Below are 20,672 nucleotides of genomic sequence, written 5' to 3'. Positions count from 1 at the left end.
CGCATCTTTGGATTGCTGTCATATGGGAATCCCTACTGGCTTTTTTCACGCACGTGAACGGATCTTTGCAGGTACAGTACAAGATCTTTGCACGTCGTCAGATGACGCCGGTGTCATCGTGTTCCTGACAACCAAGCATACTCAGACAGCTCGCGATTACAGTGACAATCCCAGACGTTCGCCCTAAAGCCTAATTCTGAGGTACCTGTCACTTTGGAAATCAATTGCTCGCAGCAAGAAAACGCGCCACTGGCCCGGGTACTTGTTAATGTCAGTGATGAAAGGACCAAGCCTCACGGTCGCCCCATTTAGCCTCAAGTTCCGCCACAAAATGTAAAGCAACGGGTCCGTCCAACGTTGTCTTGCGTTTCGAATTCGACATGATCGAACGCAGAGCGCTGGCAGAAATGCAAGCAAACCAAAAGAAGGTCCCCCCCCCTTCTCGGACACATGGTAGTGCCCCACACTATCAGATAAGATCACGTACGTATGCAATTCAGTCGGCCCTCCCGGCTTGTTGACAATTCCACCGTCATGGCCTAGTCGTGGCCTCCTAAGATCACTGTCGCCTCATCGGTTTCACTGATAATTCCTGTAGGCGCCTGCGATCGGGAGACTCCCGCCTTCGAGGAGGAGATATGTATTCTCACCTTCACCAACCTCACCCATTTCCAAGGAGAACGACACGATCCCGAGGGGTTTCATCAAAATCCCAGCATGAGGGGTCCAGGTCGCTGCGAGCGAGATAAGTCTTGGTACGTGTACGGGTGTGGAGCGGCGCATGCAGGAACAATTAATCACACCCGGCGATCCCGGTGAACAAGCGCAGCAGCGACCGTCGACCGCGACGGCATATTCACCGGAATGGGGTAATAACGCACGGGTAGCAGATACCCCCCGGATCTCGACGTCCTCGCTGTTGTTTCGCCGCATGATACAGAATTTTAATATCGCAGAGATAGAGTTCGAGCAGCGGTCTCGTGGATAACATTCAAACACCCGTCAGGTGTGCGTTCAGAGTTGGAGGTGTATTGTCGTGCCAAGGCGAACGTGCCCCGCACTCTTGGCGCAAGTAATCAGACAAAGAGGACGCCGATAAATCTACCTAGCTGCCCACTAGCGCGAGCCACACCAGCAAGCGAGATCCCGTACCGAATTATTTCGAGCCGGACGTCATTGTGTTGGGCGGCGCCCGCGGCAACGATCAGAGGTACCTGAAAATACTTCCGTGTCTCTGAGAGACAGATACGGAAATGTTTGTGCGCATCTTCAAATGTGTTGCCAGTGCTTCTGTGAATCCAATCAGGAAACGTCGACGCAACTCCACAACGCGCGTCTGAAATATCATATTGCACCTGAATTCAGGGCCGAGCCGCCTTTCAGCTTGATATGGCAGGTATTCAGAGGAACCCGACCATTGCTTACTGGCACGACTCGATACGAGGAGCAGCGAATGAGTAGTTGGAGGAACCAGCCATAGCTGTTTGACGGTCTAAGTATAGGCATGCGGTAAGCCTATTAATATGCATATCACTATTTGCGAATCCACCGTAAGCTAGTCGTCTGATTATTATTCTGATTCCTTAGCAGACAGCGGTAAGAGTCGATGACGCGAAGAGGGTTCTCATAGCAGAGCCGCTGTCACCCAGTACATATGTCGAGCACTACTGATACATATCATACATGTAAGTTTTACAAAATACGTCCAACGTGCGTCCGGGGATGATTGACGGCTCAGGCTGATCATGATGCAGGTGGTACCGGTCAGACGCTGACGTCGATCCGAGCGTGCCCGCCACGACCCTTCCTATCGACCATGCTCAGTGGATATGTGAACCGTGCACATTCTGCAGGCATCACTTCTGGCGCCACCCACGGGGATATATGTATGCTTGTGTGGATCTGAGAACTATATATCATAGTCCAATCAAAAGTGACTCCGGTATGTATGAGCGCCCCAGGGGCGCGTCAGATGCAGATCGCACCCCTCGAGCCCGAGCCCGTCGTGGGTTCCTCGAAGCACGCTCGCAGTCCGGCCTCGCTCGATCGCGATCGTTGCGACTTTGTACATAGCTTACTCACGTTCAGCGTTGTGATAGACTCGACTCTGGCTGCAGGTCGCTGAGAGCTCGGCCTGTCACGTTACGGATGAAGACGTGCTGAGAGCTCGAGTACATACATCCGACATAGACCATACACGAGGATACGAGATACGAGTAAAATTTCGACGGGAGAAGACAGGATCTGAAACACTCTGGGCAGGTGATAAATGCTATCATACGCCGAGAAAAGAAGCAGAAGACAGCTGAGCTGAGCGTGGTACGCCCGGCCGACCAACGGGATTTCTGACGAGAAAGTCGAAGCAAAGGCAGTAAGCCCAAGTCGTCGTGGAAAGAGACGAGGTGATGTCCTTGGACCGTACTTATGAGAGACTGCGACCCGGATTTAGATGGAGACTTGAAACGCGAGGCACACAAGTGGCCTGGGGCGGAAAACAGAAGGGAGAATGGCGGCACAGAACCTGAATTCGAAGCTAAGCAGACGGAAGAAGGGAAGCAAGCCGCTGTGAGAGCAGTCGAGTCGTCCTCGACTACGTCGCATGTATACATACTCTTCGCGACGCGTCGGAGCTTGCGTATTCCCACTCGAACGTTAAACCGCGCAGTACGAGCGTGAGTGCCAGCCATCGCACTGGTCCCGGAAGGGGGTAGATCACTGTGAGAGAAGCGAGATCGACGTCGACGTCCGAGCATGGCCTTCGAAATGTCAAGTTTAAACCTCCAATATCTCCGCTTTCGCTCGGAATGTGTGGCAAGCGTATACATACCCGCGAAGACTTCAGAGCGTGCAAAACAGCGAGTCGACGTGAAGCACGCACAAATCAAATCTGGAGCCTGAAGCAGGAATTCGATGCACAAAGGAGCCCAGAATAGCGCGCTACAGGAGCCGAAACGTGAGAGCGGGTATACGGTCGAAGTCGACATCCAAGGCGTTGTTTGCACTCTTCTGAGATGAGCCGGCTGACGTGGAGTCAAAAAGGGGCATGCCGGAGGTCGACGCCATCGAGTGCGAGGCGCGCATCACGAAGCAGACGTGGGGACGAGCACGGGGGAAGATACCTCCATTCGAACGGGATCGTCTCTCTGAATGTCCGATAGCCTCATGCGCTGGTGCAAGGATTGCGAGAGCTGGGGAGGGACGCCAGAATAACGGGCATTGATCCCGGTCCGGAGGTCAGCGCAAGGCGATATGAAAATCAGGTGTTGTACCGACCTTTGTGATTGGTTGGCGGAGCTTGGTGACGCGGAGCCAGTGTTCCGTAGACGATCAGTAGCCTCGTGTTGCGTTCGGGACGTCCCATTCCGTGCAGCTTCGAAGTTCGAGCGCTGACTGGGTGTAGATGCATGATGGATTGATGAGGGTAGACTTTGTATGCGGGCTCGATGGGCTTGATAATCAGAATCAGATTGGCTGCAGTATGGACGATAACTGCAAGCAACTTGCAGCGACACGAAGCGCCAAGGAACGCGCGCAACCGTGATGGCGGGGGCAGCGAAGAGATGCCGCAGTTGGGAATATTGGGCACGCACGTTGCATCAGAGCGGGAGAAGAAGGGCGTCCCGTAGCGAATAAAAGGCTAATTGGGATCAAAAAGGACGACGGTTTCCATCCGGGGCGAGGAAAAGGGCGGCGGGAGGGGCGGGCTGATGTCGGTGCCGGGGGGCGCGTTTGAGGGCGTGATGGGGGCCGAGGCGGTGGCAGACGTCGAAAAGGGACGGCCGAGTCTGACAGAGCAGGCAGGAAACTGCGAAAGAGACGGAGACGAGGGCGAGCAGGTGACGGGGGACGGACTCGGCATGCGCGCGGCATGGGTTATCAGAAGGGGTGACGGTCACGCGGGAAAGGGCGGCCGGCGATTAAACGGGGGCCCGGGAGGGGGCGTGCGTTCTGGAAGAGGCTGTGACGTGACGGGGGGAGTTTAATGTAGCGGAAAAGGGAAGGGGTGACATGAGGATCGATCGGGGGAAATTAGATCCGCAGACGAGATCTGGCATGGAACCTGGGCACTGGCCGTGCCATTTGGCAGCGAGATACGGGTGACTGCTGAAATAACGACTGGGCGAGTACGCTCATTCTCAAAAATGCCCGCCCGGGCCACGCTTCTTTGATTTGCCCCACGTCCTCCTCGATGCTCCTGCACTCCTTCTTCCACCCGCCCGCCGCCTTCCTGCCCGGCCAGCTCGACGATCCTTGCCCCGACCGGCCCCGCGTCTTCAACGACCTCCTCCACAAGCCCCCGCCGTCCCCGCCGCCCGCCCCCTACCACCCGGCGTCCCCCGTCCTCTCCTCCGGCTCGCCCTCGGGCAGCTCCGTCGACCAGTCCCCCTACGACTACCATGTCCAGTCGGCCGCTGACGTCCCCGCCCTGTCCCCGTCCAGCTCCGCCATGTACGACAACGAAGGCTACTACCGCGACTCTGCCGCCTCCGGGTCTCCGGGCTCGCCGCACCACCCCCATCCCGAGGCCCACTACGCCGCCTCGCCGTCCCCGTCCAGCGTCTCCCCGCCGCTCGCCCCGGCCCAGTACGACCACCCGTACAGCGCCCCCGCCCACCAGCCCGCCTTTCCCTCTGACCGCTTCCTGGCGGACCCGACTGCGCCCGCTTCATTGAACAGATACTCATCCACCGCTTCGAGCAGCGTGCCGCGCAGCCAACCAGCCCACTCCGCCTCCTTCGACCGCTACTCGTACAGCGCGCCCTCCAGCATGCTCGCAGACCGGCGCATGTCCGAGCCCACCATCTCGTCCGCCTACTCCATCCCCGCCCCCTCCTCCTACCCCAGCTCGACTTACAGCAACGGCCCCTCCCAGCAGTATGACTCACCGCCCATGTCTTTCCGGTCCTACAACTCCTCCCACCACAGAGTCGGCAGCAGCTCCGGCTCGGTGCATGATTTCCCAGGGCTGCAGCTCCCCCAGCCGTCGTCCCAGCACTACCCGTCCAGCGGGCACCAGCAGCAGCACTGGTCCACCCCGCAGTCAGACGCGAGCGCAAACGCAAAATTCGACGACCCCTCGTCCGGCGGGACAGACGACAGCGGTTTCCAGATCCCCGCGCTTCCCAGCCTCGTCTCGGGCGGCGGCGCCCAGATGTACGCGCACGACGAGCCCATCAGCCCGCTGCACAGCACGTTCTCCGGCTCGAGCACAACCAGCGGGGGCGGCGGGCCCAGCCCGCCCATGCCCTTCGCGGAGCCCCTCGCGGACCCGCAGCGCTCGCCCAAGCGCTCGCCGCCCTCGCCCAATGCGCGGACGGCGGGGCAGGGCAGTGGTAGCGGCAGTGGCAGCGGCAGCTCGGGCAGCAACAAGAAGACGTACTCCTTCATCCCGCTGCCGGGGCAGGTGCGCAAGCGGCCGAGGAGGCGGTACGATGAGATCGAGAGGAATTACAGGTGCAGCTGGCCGGGGTGCAACAAGGCATATGGCACGCTGAATCACTTGAATGCGCATGTGGTGATGCAGGGCCATGGCCAGAGACGGACACCAGCAGGTGAGTGCCTGTTCTCCTTTTGCACGCTTTGGTCAGGGGTAGGCGGCTTGCTGCCTATTTTTTGTACTCTTTCGCTCGGGCAGAAACAAAGCACCTCTTGCATCCTGAGAACAGCGTGATTTTGAGAGAATCATAGCATATACCCATCTCTTTCCTATTTTGAGGCGCATATATGCACCCGCCAGTCCATATCCAACATAGTGAACTGTGGCTTCAATATCCTAACATACATCTCCAACAGAATTCAAGGAACTCCGAAAGCAGTGGCGGAAGCAGAAGAAGGAAGAGGCCGTCGCAACCGCGACCTCCTCTGCGCTCTCGCGCGCCTTCCCCCCGCATGCGCCGCACGGCATCAGCCCGAACGTGCACCATCCCTCCGCGTCGTACTCCCTCCCCGGCCCGCCGCGGCACCGCATGTCGCTGCCCTCGCTGCACCCCGAGTACGAAGCCTCGTCCTTCCGGCCGCCCGCCTCGCTGCCGAGCAGCTTCCCGCCACTGGGGGGCTCGGCGTACGGCGGGATGTACGGCGGCTCGTCCAGCAACTCGTACGACTACCTCCCCGAGGATCTGACGGGCCCCGCGATGCGCCCGCTGCACGTGCCCAGCCCGACCGCCACCAGCTACACGCTGCCGCCGCCCCCGCAGCAGCATCGGTATAGCCACAGCCAACAGGGGCATGGCGGAGGCGGGTTCACGGGGATGGGCGTCGCGCCCGGCGGGGGCGGGCGGCTGCCGCCGGACAGCACGCTGCTGACGCCCCTGCCTGGGTACGAGCCGCCGAAGGAGGAGGACGAGGATCGGTATCGGCGGTGAATTTTCGCTGCGGTGAGTGTCGTTCGGTCCTTGCTGCGTGGTCAGGGTATTCATGCGTATCTAGTAGGAGCGCTGTTCCTTCTGCCTATAGTCGCCCCTACTACACGCATACCGCGACTGGTATATACTGTATAGCAAGCTGTCAAGCTTATTTTCGACGTTAAGGTCTCGTTTGGGACCCGGCGCGCCCGCCAAGAAGTTGGCCGGACGCGCCCTCACTTTTCTGCTCGCATTCCCGATTTTCCACCACAGCCTACGTTATTTCAGCCCAACCGGTCTTGCATATGGTCAGATAATGTACTTCTACGTTCACCCTGTAAATTCTTCGTGGCACCCTCTCTTCCCGCTACCACTCTATCTCTCACCTGCTCTCTGCTCTTCGTCGTGCTGAATGTTTGTTCGTCCTCCGCCTCTGTTCTGCTCACTCACTCACCTGTCTCAGCCTCGCCTCGCCTCGTTGTGGATAGCGGTACTGTAGGAACTATGTTTATTCGATGTGTCTCTTATTTTATGGGTCGGACGGCTGGATGCCTCGTCTCATCCTCCTCCTGCCAGTGCTTTACTGTATTTTATTAATCCGGACAATAACTTGTGTATAACGTACGCCTTTTCGTATATACTTCTGCCCTGAGCTCGAGCTGGCTCCCAACGTCTACCTTCCTACGATTACGTAGAAATTGTGTACACAGTAGGGTCACCTCATCCCGCTCCCGGCCTCGTCATGATTGTCTCGTCACACAACCCGATCTCAGGCCCGTCCGGATTGGAATTCGCGTCGTCGACGTCGAGATTGCCAAGCGCAGCCAGGGCACAACACGGGCCCGGGCTGTCATGTTATGTCGCGAAGACGTAGGTTGAAATACCGCGGACGTAACAGAATATGCAAATGTATCCCGGGAACGCACTGACGTTTGTTGCATCCAGCCACATCCTCTGACGCTTCGAATTCCGGAATCCCGAGCGAGCGCGGATCCTGCCGTCAGCACGCGTCGCGAAAGCAGGACGCGTGACGTTGTGTGTGTTCAGAGGTAAATATGAGTATGGATGGACGCGTCCGAGGCGTGCCGGACACGCTCCCCACGAAGAGAAGCAGCGGCCGAACTCGAACTTCGATCCTCGAACCCGAATCCGGGAAGAAAGAACGAGGAAGGGAATGGGAAGGGAAGGGAGAGGGAAGTCTGAGCAGGGGCGACGTCGAAACAGGAATACCGCAGGTCGACGGGATTGGAAGGGAGGTACCTGCAGATTGGCGGGTGCCGCACTGTGTGACAATGATATGTCGCTGTGTTTGACTTGCATCTTGTTCCTAAATGTGGATTGCGGCCCTTCGTACTCACGCATGGCCGCGGGCCGGCCAGGATGGGAAACCTGAAAGGCGCAGGCTGGGTCGGAACACTCGAGGCCCGGGCGAAGGGGTAATAACACGCCCCTCCGGAAGGGCCTGCGTCTATCAGCGGTACGGCTACGGCGCGCCTACAGTGGATAAGATGTTCAGAAGCATCAGGAACCGCTGAGGTGACGGGAATAGAACAAGGCAGAACACAGAACTCACGGCGCAGCGTGCACGATATGACGCGGGTTCCCTGCATGCAGGGCGCGAAACGGGGCAGAAATCGCGATACAGTGCGAGTGCATTCCCCGCAGAACAGGAACGACGCAGACAAACTTCAGGTTTAGGATCTCCGGAAAGGCCTCCTGTCCAGGTGAAACATGCCCAGGACGGGCTCTGTGGTTACGCCACCAGCAGATACCGAGTAGCGTCGTCAGTCCTACGAGGGCTCCAGAGCCCAGTTATTCTCAGCAAAGGGGCGTCCCGGGTATGCGTGCACGAAATGCGAAGGACTCCCCGTATCACGTTTCACCGAAGCCGGGTCAGCCAGCGGGGCGCCACAGGCAATCTGGCGTCCACGGTCATTGCTTCCTCGATTCCAGGTCACGATATTGCGCAGTTGCGGGCTGGTTTGGGAATCTGACCGCGTCTATCGCGTTGACGTCAGCGCGCACCTAAGACGGGCGAGGTAGTGTTTGGCGCTTCCCGAAGGAGGACCCTTCCCTGTCAGCTGCAGCGTACGCATACTTTTGGGGATGCCGTTTGTTGTGGATCTACAGGGTTCGAGGCTCCCCCGCGCGGTGGAAAAACGTCCGTCAGGTTGGATCGTTCTGAGGTTGACGTTCAGAACCGGCAGCTGGAGAACTTACTGTATTATATCACACCCTGAAGATATGAGTGAATCGCAGTATGTGGGTGTCATGGGTGGAGCGTCCCGCTAAGCGATGTATTGAACGCTAGGTATTCTATTGGCAGCTTGATGTTTGCGTACTTGAGCTGGTATCAAACCCTGCAGAAACCTCGACCGTCGGGTCAGGAGGACACGGGGAGAGGCGCATCGTGACAGGATCCCGTGTCAGCCTGACCGCCGCTGACTATGAAATTATGATTGCACGTCTGAACCACCAAGAATAATGTACGAACCTAGAAATCTGGTTGTTCATAACAAATAAACTCGCATTTGCAAGAATGATTGATCATTTCCGGCAGCGTCATCCGAAAGTCTTCCGAACGCGCATATTCCATGCACGCCGCTCATCAAGCTGCGCAGTCCGATAAGCATAAAGCCTCTTCGCAAATGTTTGAATTTCTTACCTGCAGAGGCTCTGCATTACATATTCAGAATCCATTTGCTTCCGTCTCTTCGCCGGGGTGGTCACCCTCTGATTATCTCGTTGTCGCAGAGCGCCACCATCAAGAGATGCCCTGTCAAGTATAATAAATGCCGCACTATAGGAAACCGGAGCCGTAGCCATTAGTAGCCCTAGCCTTTAATTCTATGTATTAGCTTATCATCTTATCACGATATACCTCCGTCGCTGTTGTTCTGGCCTCTTGTTTAGTCCACTCGAAATGACCCAACGGCGTTCTTATGATAGCGTTGCGCCTTCCAATGAACGGAGGTCGCGGATATTGCGTTATGCGATCACAGAGGATCTGAATAACTGGATGCGCGCCACACTACATACCTACAGATGACCTGTGCCCAGACACCAGTCAGGATGCCTGACCAGGCCTGAGCGTTCTTCCGTCGGGAGTCTCAGATACACGTGTTCAGAATACTGGAAATCGAATTCTTGCGCCGGGGGGATGACATGGGCTGGCAGGTGAACCCACAGAGCCCGTTCCGGACCGGCACCTCGGAGCGCAGAGATCTCGCCCTTGCAAGGCGTTCATTGAACATCTGCGCAATCATAAACAGAGCAGCTGTGGCTTCCTACACTCCATGGGCTGTGCGCCGTCCGATATTCGGCATGGCACCGCCAAGAAGCAAACGGGGCAGAAAGAAATGGAGTTCCGGAAAGATGGCGCAGCAAGGCACCGAGACGCTCGTCGCAAGTCCCACGAGCTCTTCTGATACCCTCGGAGTGGGAAACCAACAGAATAGCGCGTCAGCCAATCAGCGTCGCCCCCAGAGAGCTTATTCGAGTAGAAGATGATGATTTGCCCGGGTTAGGGAACACGTCGGTCGCCAGGGTCCACAAGGTACGTGGAAATACCAATGTGGGCGGCGGGATGCGAAAGGATGCGAAAGGAGCGGATTCAGATCCTCACGGGGAGCGCCAGCATTTCCTCTGGATACGTGATACGGTGACGATAGATGCAAGCCTGCAGGATGGCAGACGACCTCAAACAGAGGCACATCGCGGAGTCTCGACCACGGGTAAACTTCGAAGCTACGAAACCCACTTCTATACCTGGGTGAGTAAGCAAGCCGGGACGCGATGTCTACTCGGAGATCGTACAAATGAAGAGCACGGACAGCGTTGAATGACGAGTGTGAGAGGCGCACGGATGTCTTGATGCCACGAGGGGCGCAGAACCCAGCGCCGGCATGGCAGAGTGCAATGCAGATCGCGGCAAGATACAGTTTTTGATGGTGGCTTGCTTGGAAGATAGTGTCAGTGCCAGGTTCTTCAAGTTTATATGGCCGAACTCGCGACGCAATTGGCAGGTCCCAAGCCCCTAAAGGCGACCATCGGATGCAGTGCAGCCAACCGTTCCTGCGGGCCGCTGTCTACGAAAGTGTGGTGGCCACGGGACGATAGTGTCATTCCCTTGCGACCTGCGAACGTGACGATTCCAGCGAGACAAGCGTCAGATGAGCTCTGAATTGACCCGTTCGAGAGATCGAATGTTGAACATTGAGGACCCACTCAAACACGACCATCGACGACTCCGGCCGCGAGCAGTGACCAGATTTCCTCCGCGAATACGCAGGTAAAGCTGCGTTCTCCTTGCTTGCAAACTGGTGGGTACGAGTCCCTAGGCTCGATACCAGCCACTTCGCAATTCAAGCTCCGCTCGTAATACTCGCTACACTTCGCAAGCTCACGCCTTCCATCACTCCGAAACCAAAAAAGGAAGGCGTGTGCATTGCGTACAGGACTGGTCGCGAGTCTAACGAGTCCCGATAAGGCACCAACACCTGTGAGCGCTCAGCTGCTGATCGTTGCCGTGCGGTAACTCTGCGGCATTAGAAGGTCTCGCCTTGCACCTTGATTCTATTGGTTTTCGGCGAAAGACAAAGTTAGCAGTGCCAAGCACAGCTGACAGACAGGTAACAAATACGCGCCTGGGTGATAATTGCTACATATAACTTTAAGCAACTTCGAGCCTCACATTGTCTGAATGATGCCTGGGTTATGTGTGACAGTTATCCGCCGAAAGGCAAGCAACCAAAGAGCACCAAATAGTCTGAACTGACATCTGTAAAACCTCCTTGAGCGGGACAAAGATAGTAAAAAGACTCCGTACACTGCGCTTCGTTAAAGATGAAGGCCGCGGAGAAAGAATATCAACCTGCGTGCAGATACCCATCTGAACTGCCACAATTGCCGTGTACAGATAGCATATTACTAGTCTAGGCAACCATACAGTAGTAATCACCCTGGCGTGACTGACATGTTCTGAAAATCCATTCACAAGACATACAGTCGAATCTCTCTTAACCTTAGTGACGGTGCCGGTCGATCTCTAGCGCAGCCGAGGGAGGCCGGCAGCAGCGTCCAGCCGAGCATCAGCACACACCCGGACAGAGCCGTATGGTTTAGCCAGACAGGGTGTCAGAGTACTCCCGCCGGGGGAGAGTATATAGACCCACGACGCTCGACGGCAGGAGAGTCATTGTTCTCGAACTCCACAGTCGACACCATTCTCGAGCAACAAGGCTACATTATTCTCGCTTATTAAAGGCTAACTTATTATCGCCTATTCCTACGCTTAAACTTCATCTAATTTTACGGTACTTGTCACTCTAAAACACAAAAAACTCGTCACAATGCACCAACATCTCGGTCTCAATCTGGGCTACGTACCGGCACCTTATCCGCCCATCGACAGACCGGCCGTGGCCAATCCCGCTCCAGCAGCTGCCACAATGGTGGCTAACCCCGCTGTACCCGCCCCAACGCCGCCCGGCGCGCGTACTCCCTCGGATGTGACGCTTGCCTCCTACCAAGCTCGCATCCAGGAACTGGAGCTCATCCTCGCCAGAGGCAACAGCGCGGTCGCACCGGCGGTCGGAGCTTGGATTGAGGACATAGAGCGTCTTCAATTGTGTCGATGGTCATTGGCGGCAGCTTCCCTCTGCTGTATGTCGTATTCGACTGCGACTGCCCACCCGTGTGAATGAGCAAGCGACAACACCACGGTGTGGTGACTCTGGAGGGCGTCACCCCGGTCTTTCCCGTGATATACCTGAGTATGTTCCTCCGCTGTTTTCGCTGCCTTCAGCCATTCGATGGTCGATATGCCACGTTCGTTCTCGCGGCTCAGGCCTTTGACGGTTAAGCCTCCTTTCGCGTTCAGGATGTAATCCTCCTCACCGCGTGCCGAGCGCAGGCACGCGGCTTGCGTGAGAGCCGTGTATGGAATGTAGCAATAATCGCGGAAAGCGGCATCGACCTTCGGGGGTACGGCTGCCATAAAAATACGAGTTAGCCTCTGCTAATGCGAAATGAGAACAATACGATGTGGTGGACAAGTCTCCGGTCGTTGGAGAGGCAGCCCTCACGCTGATTACGACTTCGCCTACCCGCGCTAGATCCATGGACACGACTGCAGCCACAACTGCAGCCCCCGCGAAGCGCGCGGCCCTCGGTACACCTGCGAATGCAACCCAGTCTGTCAAGCGGCCTCGTACGGAGAGCCGGTGCTTTCGCTGCGGGCAGCAGGGACACTTCCCGTCCGGATGCACAAGCTCCCTCACCTCAGCTGGCTGAGCCGTTGCTCCCTTACTCGGAGACGGGTCACGCAGTGCACAGGCACTCGCTGCGCCCAACGGGCGTGCTTTCTGCTTCAACTACGCATTGTCCTCTACATGCTGGTTTGGGGCAGACTGCCAGAATGTCCACGGTTGCAGTCTCTGTGGTGACACCAGCCATGGAGCCGGGAAGTGCGGACGTCGGGTCTGACTCAGACCCGCGCCGGGTTGTGACACCGCTCAACCCGGACAAGGTAGAGGCGCTGCTACGCGACCTCCACATCTTAGAGCGGTGGAGGCACGTCGTTGACGGCCTCAGATCAGGTTTCAAAGTTGGGGTCGATGTGCCCCTCCCACACTCGTTCACATTCAAGAATCACGCATCATCGGAACTTGACGAGGGCTTTATAGACAAATATATAGCAGCGGAAATCGCAGCGGGACGCTACTCAGAGGGTTACGAGCCCGGCGAGTTGGAGAAAATCATAGGACCTTTTCAGACATCACCATTAGGGCTGGTACCAAAGGCGGGCACAGACACATTTCGTTTAGTGCAGGATATGTCGTATCCTTGCAACGATGTACGCTCTAGCTTCTGTTTGTAATGATTTGCCTGCAATTTACGCGCCCCCCCACTCTCGTATAGCCCTCCATATCTTCAGTAAATGCCAAGATAAACTCAGACGACTTCCCCACCAAATGGGGAACATTCGACGAAACATCAAACTTGATTCTGCAACTGCCGACTGGAACATTCGCCGCGGCATTCGATATCTCAGCAGCATACCGCATAACCCCGATCAGACCAGAACACTAGAACACAGTCTGTCTGTTCTGGCAGGGCAGAGTTTACGTAGATCGTGCAGTGATGTTCGGCCTGTCGTTCAGTGCCGGCATGTTCGGTGCAGTCACGGACATGCTCGTGGCAGTATACCGTGCCTCCGGCTTTGGTCCAATTCGCAAGTGGGTAGACGATTTCCTTGCATTCCACCTGCCAAACCAAACGTGGACAGAGGAAGACTTCATCGCACTCACCGCCCGACTCGGTGTACCCTGGAGTGCAAAGAAAACCAAGCCGCTCTCGTCGGTACAGAGGTACATAGGATTCATATGGGACCTCGAAAAGAAGACTGTCGCCTTACCACAAGAGAAGCTAGCCAGCACAGTAGCAACAATCGAGCCCTGGCTGGTACACGGAGCACGTTTCACTGCCCGAGAAGCAGCGAGCCTCCACGGCAAACTCGTCCATGCCGCGACAATCTTCCATATCACGCATCCATTCCTATGGGGCCTGTCACATTTTGCAGCCTGCTTCAAGTCTGCTCGAGCGCGCCTACACCCGCCGGAACCGCTCGTGCAAGACCTCGTGTGGATACGAGACATGCTATCCGTTTCCCCAAACACACTACCGCTGGCACTCCCCACGCCGCTCGATCTGGGCTGGTGGGGTGACACCAGCACGTCCTTTGGCATAGGGATCACAGTTGGCAAGTACTGGGCAGTGTGGAAATGGGCTCCAGGTTTCAGAGTGGGACCCGGTCTGCCACACAATATAGGTTGGGCAGAGGCAACGGCCGTCGAGCTCGGACTCAGGCTAATCGTCCAGTACAACCTGCTCGCTGCGGTGCCACCAGGCGCATCAAATCTTCTCATCCGCTCAGACAACAACGGCGTCGTGGCAGTCGTGAACAAGGGCCGATCACGTTCCAAGGCGACAAACACGATATTAAAGTCCATTTTTGCGGTCCTGGCACCCTGCGGCCTGAGGTTGACCGCGGAATACGTGACAAGCAGGGACAACGTAACGGATGCTCTATCGCGCGGCAACATCGACCGCTTCTGATGTGGTTTCCCAGTGGCATCCACACAGGCGCTGCTCCTGCTGCCGAGCCACCTAGAAGAGAAATTAGTATCGTTGTAAGGCCAGTGATTGCAATGCGAATCATTCCCCCTCACGCACTGGGCGCCGAGGGGTCTGTCGAGCCGCTGCGCCAACTACAACTTACACCATCCACGCTGCGCCCAAATTGCTGCTCAGATGAACGGATCTTCCTTTGGTGCAGGATAAACATGCCTCCGCCCTCCACGATTGAAAATCAGCTTATACGGGCTCTCGCAGACTGGGCATCGAGAGCTTCACTACGTGACATGGCTAACTATGGAGCAGGACTATGCAAATTCCACCTATTCTGCGACGTGTTCTCCATCCCAGAGATTCGTCGGCTACCGGCTTCCTTCGAGCTATTACACTCATTTGCCCTTTGGGCTGTGACTGACCCCGACCCAGCCGACTCGATATTCTTGGATGGGACACCGTTCGAGCCAATATCTGTGAAGGTCGCACAGAAATACCTTTCAGCGGTCCGTGCATGGCACCTGGCTCAGGGCTGGTCCCCACCTCTGTCCGAAGAACATATGACACGCATCAGCTGGTCCCTGCACGGTATGGCAAATCTTCAGCACTCAAAGCGTTCGCGGCCGCCACGACCACCGGTCACCCTAGCGATGCTAGCTGCCTTGAAAGCTGCCCTAGACCTTACCGACCCGTTTGATGCCTGTGTCTGGGCAGCCGCCGACTCATCGTTCTGGGGAATGATGAGGTTCGGCGAAGTATCTGTCAAATCCCGAACGGCGTTCGATGGCTCTTTGCACCTAAAACGAGCAGACGTTTTCTTCAGGCAAGACTTAGCTGGCCAACCGTACGCACAACTAGCCTTACCTTCGGCCAAGACCGCGCAACTGGGGCAAGTCCAGCATGTTTTCCTCAATGCACAGATCAATGTATGCCCCCTCGAAGGGTTACGAAACCTCGCGCAGATCATACCGGTGATAAGCCTCAGGATCGTCTGACCCCCGAAAACGCGGATTCAGCACATCATACAAGCGCCCCGGAGCTTATTCGACACAGCGCTCGCACGCCTCTAGGCTTCTATGGGCTCTAAAAGACTTTTTCTATTTAGCTCCGGACTTCCTAACATCCTCGAGGCGTACACGGACCCATTCCGCGATTTATCTCCGCGAACCGAAGCTCCGGAGTGACCTAACCAATGCGACTTCTAGCTGCATTAGCTCCGGGACCCGCGGACACTTCTATCGAGGGGTGTCTTCCTCATGCCCACCCTCCAGCACTCACTCCCCCTTGTTTCCATCAAAATACGGAAGGTGCAGACATATACGAGTCACCATGAGGCCAGCATCAGTCAGCGAGTGGCCGGAGGTAATTAGCACGTGACCAGCGCGTCGCGCGGAGTGATGGGACCACTTAGGGCAGGTGGCGGAGTGTCGAGGCGACCTCTAGGGGCTGGGACGAGCAAGTGGGAGCGCAAGGGAGTCATATGGTGCATGGTATAACGGCGGCAAGTGCTGAGCAATCCTGTGGGTAGCGGCGTTTATTTGTTATTTATCTCCGGATGGTCGCAAAGCCATTCCTGTCATATAAATTGTACAAAGCAGCGTAGAGAAAAACAAGTTTTGCACTTCACCATCTCAGAGAATTAGCATTACTATCTCAGCGACCCGAGAAGTTCGAAAGCGTCGAACTTAGTGACTTATAACCGATCCTAGCTTTGCCAATAGGCCTGACTCGTCGAGAGAAATATCTCCGCCATTGATTTAACTAGTTCCGGTGAGGTTCACATAGCGAAACAAAATTGAGCAACTCTTTCTAGCGCCTTCTACTCCCGTGAGCCCGGACCTACACTCGGTTCCGTGGTTTGCGACTTTGTTTGCGACTTTCCGGAGATAAATATTCCGGAGCATCCCTTAGTGTTTGTTTCAGGCGTCAAGGTTTTTGTTTTATTTTTCTAGGTCTTCCTATGGACTACCCTACGGCGTCTTACTCCTCCTTTCCCCCTCGAACTATTAAATACCCTTCAGTTGTCTCGGACCGCCTTCACCCATATCACGGGGTTTAGGTTTATTTCTTTTGGTCCTTGGTGATTGTTGTGTGTCAGTGCATATCACCGGCCGGGCCGGAGGACCCGTTATTCTCATGGAGAGACAGATATGGCAACATACGCCCTCTGGTGTGCGACGCAGCACTCAAACGCATCAATGACATTTTCTCCATGCTGGGGTGGGGGACAGCTTTTGGCCACTCCTTCCGGATTGGCGGCGCGTCATTCTTCCTGGCAAAGAAAGTTGACCCAGAAATCATGCGACTCGCCGGGCGCTGGCGATCACTCGCATACGAGACATACATTCGGGCATTCGAACAGATATCCTCTCGCCATCTGGCAAATATGGACCAGGGATCCGTTGCAGCTACGACCATGGTTGGGTGAGCGGCGCGTATGCCTGCCGCGGGTGGTTGCTGCTGCTCCGTATGGGTGAGCGTCAGGCTCTGCACCACGTCCGAACTCGGGCTAACCACCGGGTTCTCACCCAACCTCACAGCTACCTTGAGATCAACCACTGCGAGAGACAAGGCTGGACATAGCTTCCATAACCCATAATCCCCTCTAACCCATAGTTTTTGGCTTCCACCAATTTGGTAGATAGGAAATTGGTACCAAAAACCCATAACTCTCCCATAACCCTTAACCCATACCTTTTTGGGCAGCCAAAACCCATAATTAAATCATATCTCCGGCACATCCGGCAGCATTGTGGCATGGGATATTGGGAAAATATATTCTACTGAGCAAATAAATATATGATGACATGCTGCGTGCACGTCCTGGACACTGAATGCCACGGCATCCGCTGGAAATCCTTAAGTCGGGCCTTGCGAAGCTGAAGAAGCAGGCCAAGGCCTGCAAAGATGCTCTTCAGGCTCATCTGCAGAGAAGAGAGAAAATATCAGCTGAAGAGGAAGATTGGCTTGACAATGCTGGGAATCATGTCGACGAAGATGCCATCATCAACTTGCTCGAGAACGCGTCGGATTACGAGAGAGGCCTCTCAAGCTTAATCCTCAGCAAAAGGGCCTTGTGGACAAACTGAAGGGACTCAGTGAAGGTGTCAGTGAGGCTGTTAAATACAAGAAGCAAAAACGTTGATATGCACAGACACACAACAATCACCAAGGACCAAAAGAAATAAACCTAACACCAGCGGTATGGGTGGAGGTGGTCCGAGACAACTGAGGGGTATTTTAATAGTTCGAGGGGGAAGGAGGAGTAAGACGTCGTAGGGTAGTCCGTAGGAAGACCTAGAAAAATAAGACAAATACTTTGACGCCTAAAAACAAATGCTAGTTGACGCTCCGGAGTATTTATCTCCGAAGAGTCACAATCAAAGTCGCAAGCAATGACACCTGTCGTAGGATCGTGCTCGCAGGGGTAGAGAGACTTGGTTAATTTTATTTCGCTATGTAGGATGCACCGGAGATAATTAAACCGACAGCGGAGATAAATCACTTGACGAGTCAGGCCTATTGGCAAAGCTAGGATCGGTTATAATTCACTAAGTTCGACGCTTTCGATCTTCAAGGGTCGCTGAGATAGTAATGCTAATTCTCTGAGATGGTGAAGTGCAAAACTTGTTTTTCTCTATGCTGCTTTGTACAATTTATATGACAGGAATGGCTTTGCGACCATCCGGAGATAAATAACAAATAAACACCGCTACCCACAGGATTGCTCAGCACTTGCCGCCGTTATACCATGCACCATATGACTCCCTTGCGCTCCCACTTGCTCTTCCCAGCCCCTAGAGGTCGCCTCGACACTCCGCCACCTGCCCTAAGCGGTCCCATCACTCCGCGCGACGCGCTGGTCACGTGCTAATTACCTCCGGCCGCTCACTGACTGATGCTGGCCTCATGGTGACTCGTATATGTCTGCACCTTCGGTATTTTGATGGAAACAAGGGGGAGTGAGTGCTGGAGGGTGGGCATGAGGAAGACACCCCTTGATAGAAGTGTCCGCGGGCCCCGGAGCTAATTCATCTAGAAGTCGCATTGGTTAAGTCACTCCGGAGCTCTTGTTCGCGGAAATAAATCACGGAATGGGTCTGTGTATGCCTCGAGGATGCTAGGAAGTCCGGAGCTAAATAGAACAATTCTTTAGAGCCCATAGAAGCCCAGAGGGGTGTGAGCGCTGTTCCAAATAAGCTCCGGAGGGCTTGTACGATGTGCTGAGTCCACATTTTTAGGGGTCAGATGATCCTGAGGCTTATCACCGGACCACCCGCCTTCGAGTTCAATAGCTTAGGCCATCCCAGGCCAGCACTGGTCAAACCATGTTGGAGCCCCAACCAAATCCTAGGGATGTGTGCGAGGGATGTAAATGCTGACTGACCACATAACATCATTGGTGCACAATGCACATTATATGACACGAGATAGGGAGCCCGGGGCATATCAATGCATGACGGATAATTACAGACTGCAATGGAGACTCACCTTGTATACCTACCCAGAGTGCCTGACGGGTTCGAAGCCAGACAAGGCAGGTGTCACGAAATGGCATAGGAAGAAAATTGCCAACACTCACAATTTGTCCAAGTACCTTTCGCTATCTAGCCATTTCCCAGCCCACGAGACCCCCCCGGCTGCCACAGACCTGTCGGTTGCTTTCAAATGACCACCGAATCCACAACCAGTACCAGATGTACCTGTTTTCAGGCCCGAGGTATGAGAGATGCTTGCCAGCTTGCTTGGAATCATTGTCTACCCTCAAGAACACGCAGCTTTGCGTGCTCGCCATTAGGTATATGCGACCGCTGTGTCAAAGGCCCAGGGAGGAAAGAGATGACTAGTATGAAGAATGTCGAGAAGAACAAGCATTTGAAACTCCGCTACACGTCGCAATGACTTAGGGACACGTAGAGCATGAGCATTGGCAATCACACGCGCACATCGCAGACTTAGGAAATTTTGGGGCTGGGGAATGGATAATTGCTAGGGAATGAAAGGGTAACTAGCGGATTAACCTCATATTCCCCCAGGGCTAAGATCTCAGGAGAATCACCGGGGAATACCTGGAGAATGACCAGGTTGCCTGGACATTACCCAGTCGCATGATTTGCAGGCATTTATACTATAGGCATGGCGAAATAGATCTATAACTGAGTTTGAATGATATAGTTCGGACTTCCAATTGTTATACTGTATTCGGCAGGCGTTCTCACGCATGTGGCACCGCATGCACATGCCATCCTCCAGCCTCCCTACCTTTTCACAACGCGTGCAAGCTTCCTACTGAAGCGATCCCATCCAGAATTGCTTGTAAAATAAGAGAGAGATATTGTTTTTGAGAATTTGAACTGAAAATGCGCTTTTTTGTCGCTTGTGGTGCTATTTCACTCCCAAAATTGGGGCTGAAGAGTTATATCTGTACTGTGAGATCTGGGACACATAGCTAGGTAGAAGTACTATAGATAGGTAAGTGACAAGTGGTTCATTAAGTTTGGGATGCCCAAAGTGAGCGGCACAACAGTGCCGCCGAAAACAATATTAATATGATTTTGACTTCCAGGTTGCTTAATTTCTTGCAATTTACATGAGCAGTGGGATACGCATAGAGGCGTCCATTCAAACTTTAAATACCACCATGTTTTGCCTGAAGCTATCCAGAGAGTTAATATGGCGCGCAGCGCCGCGAAGCAAAATTCATGTGCTGTGGAAACCAAAGAAACTAGCCTCGAGGGATATTCAAAGCCACGGGAGATCCCTGAATATAGCACTAGTATACCCTTCCAATAATATACCCCTTCTGAAGCTCACGGGGCCCAAACGGAGTGTCTTTCCCTTCTCTTTCTCTCTCTCCTTCGATTTAATTTCTTTAATTGATCTAAAAGTCCACACCTATAGTACAGATCACGTGATGTCAATGAGTTTGAGTGTCGCCTATCTTACCATGGGGGTGGGCAAGTCTGCATCCAAAAGCGTATTGTTTGTACATGTTTGCTCCAGGCCGAAACACGGTTTTGAGATGACCGACCACGAGCAAACACGTTTCCACCCCAAAGACTGCCCTGTACGGCAGATTTAAGTCACAAACCACTGTGAAATGTTGGTGGGCTGGGGATGTTTAACTCCAATAGAAGATAACACGGCAATAAATACGAAAAAAGTCAAAATTTATGCTACTAAAATTCTGAGCTGAAC

At 54.7% G+C, this 20,672-nt stretch overlaps 3 protein-coding genes across 3 annotated transcripts; 2 read left to right on the top strand and 1 right to left on the bottom strand.

Moving 5' to 3' along the window:
- Positions 1-5,242: 5,242 nt before the first annotated feature.
- Positions 5,243-5,861, top strand: GLOTRDRAFT_40178 (uncharacterized protein; the record flags this gene model as incomplete). The annotated part of the gene is made up of 2 exons (XM_007866631.1): positions 5,243-5,552; positions 5,794-5,861. Coding segments are annotated over 2 exons (378 nt in total), but the record flags the coding sequence as incomplete, so codon positions are not given.
- A 6,106-nt stretch (positions 5,862-11,967) lies between these two features.
- Positions 11,968-12,342, bottom strand: GLOTRDRAFT_128509 (uncharacterized protein; the record flags this gene model as incomplete). The annotated part of the gene is made up of 1 exon (XM_007867086.1): positions 11,968-12,342. One exon carries the CDS (start codon positions 12,340-12,342, stop codon positions 11,968-11,970), a length of 375 nt encoding a protein of 124 aa, XP_007865277.1.
- Positions 12,343-14,623: 2,281 nt separating this feature from the next.
- On the top strand, positions 14,624-16,839 carry GLOTRDRAFT_12382 (uncharacterized protein; the record flags this gene model as incomplete). The annotated part of the gene is made up of 3 exons (XM_007866554.1): positions 14,624-14,887; positions 14,942-15,445; positions 16,597-16,839. Coding segments are annotated over 3 exons (1,011 nt in total), but the record flags the coding sequence as incomplete, so codon positions are not given.
- Positions 16,840-20,672: the final 3,833 nt, after the last annotated feature.

Source organism: Gloeophyllum trabeum (genome assembly GCF_000344685.1).
Source record: "Gloeophyllum trabeum ATCC 11539 unplaced genomic scaffold GLOTRscaffold_00005, whole genome shotgun sequence".
Lineage (NCBI taxonomy): Eukaryota > Fungi > Basidiomycota > Agaricomycetes > Gloeophyllales > Gloeophyllaceae > Gloeophyllum > Gloeophyllum trabeum.
This window is presented reverse-complemented; position numbering and strand designations above follow the sequence as displayed.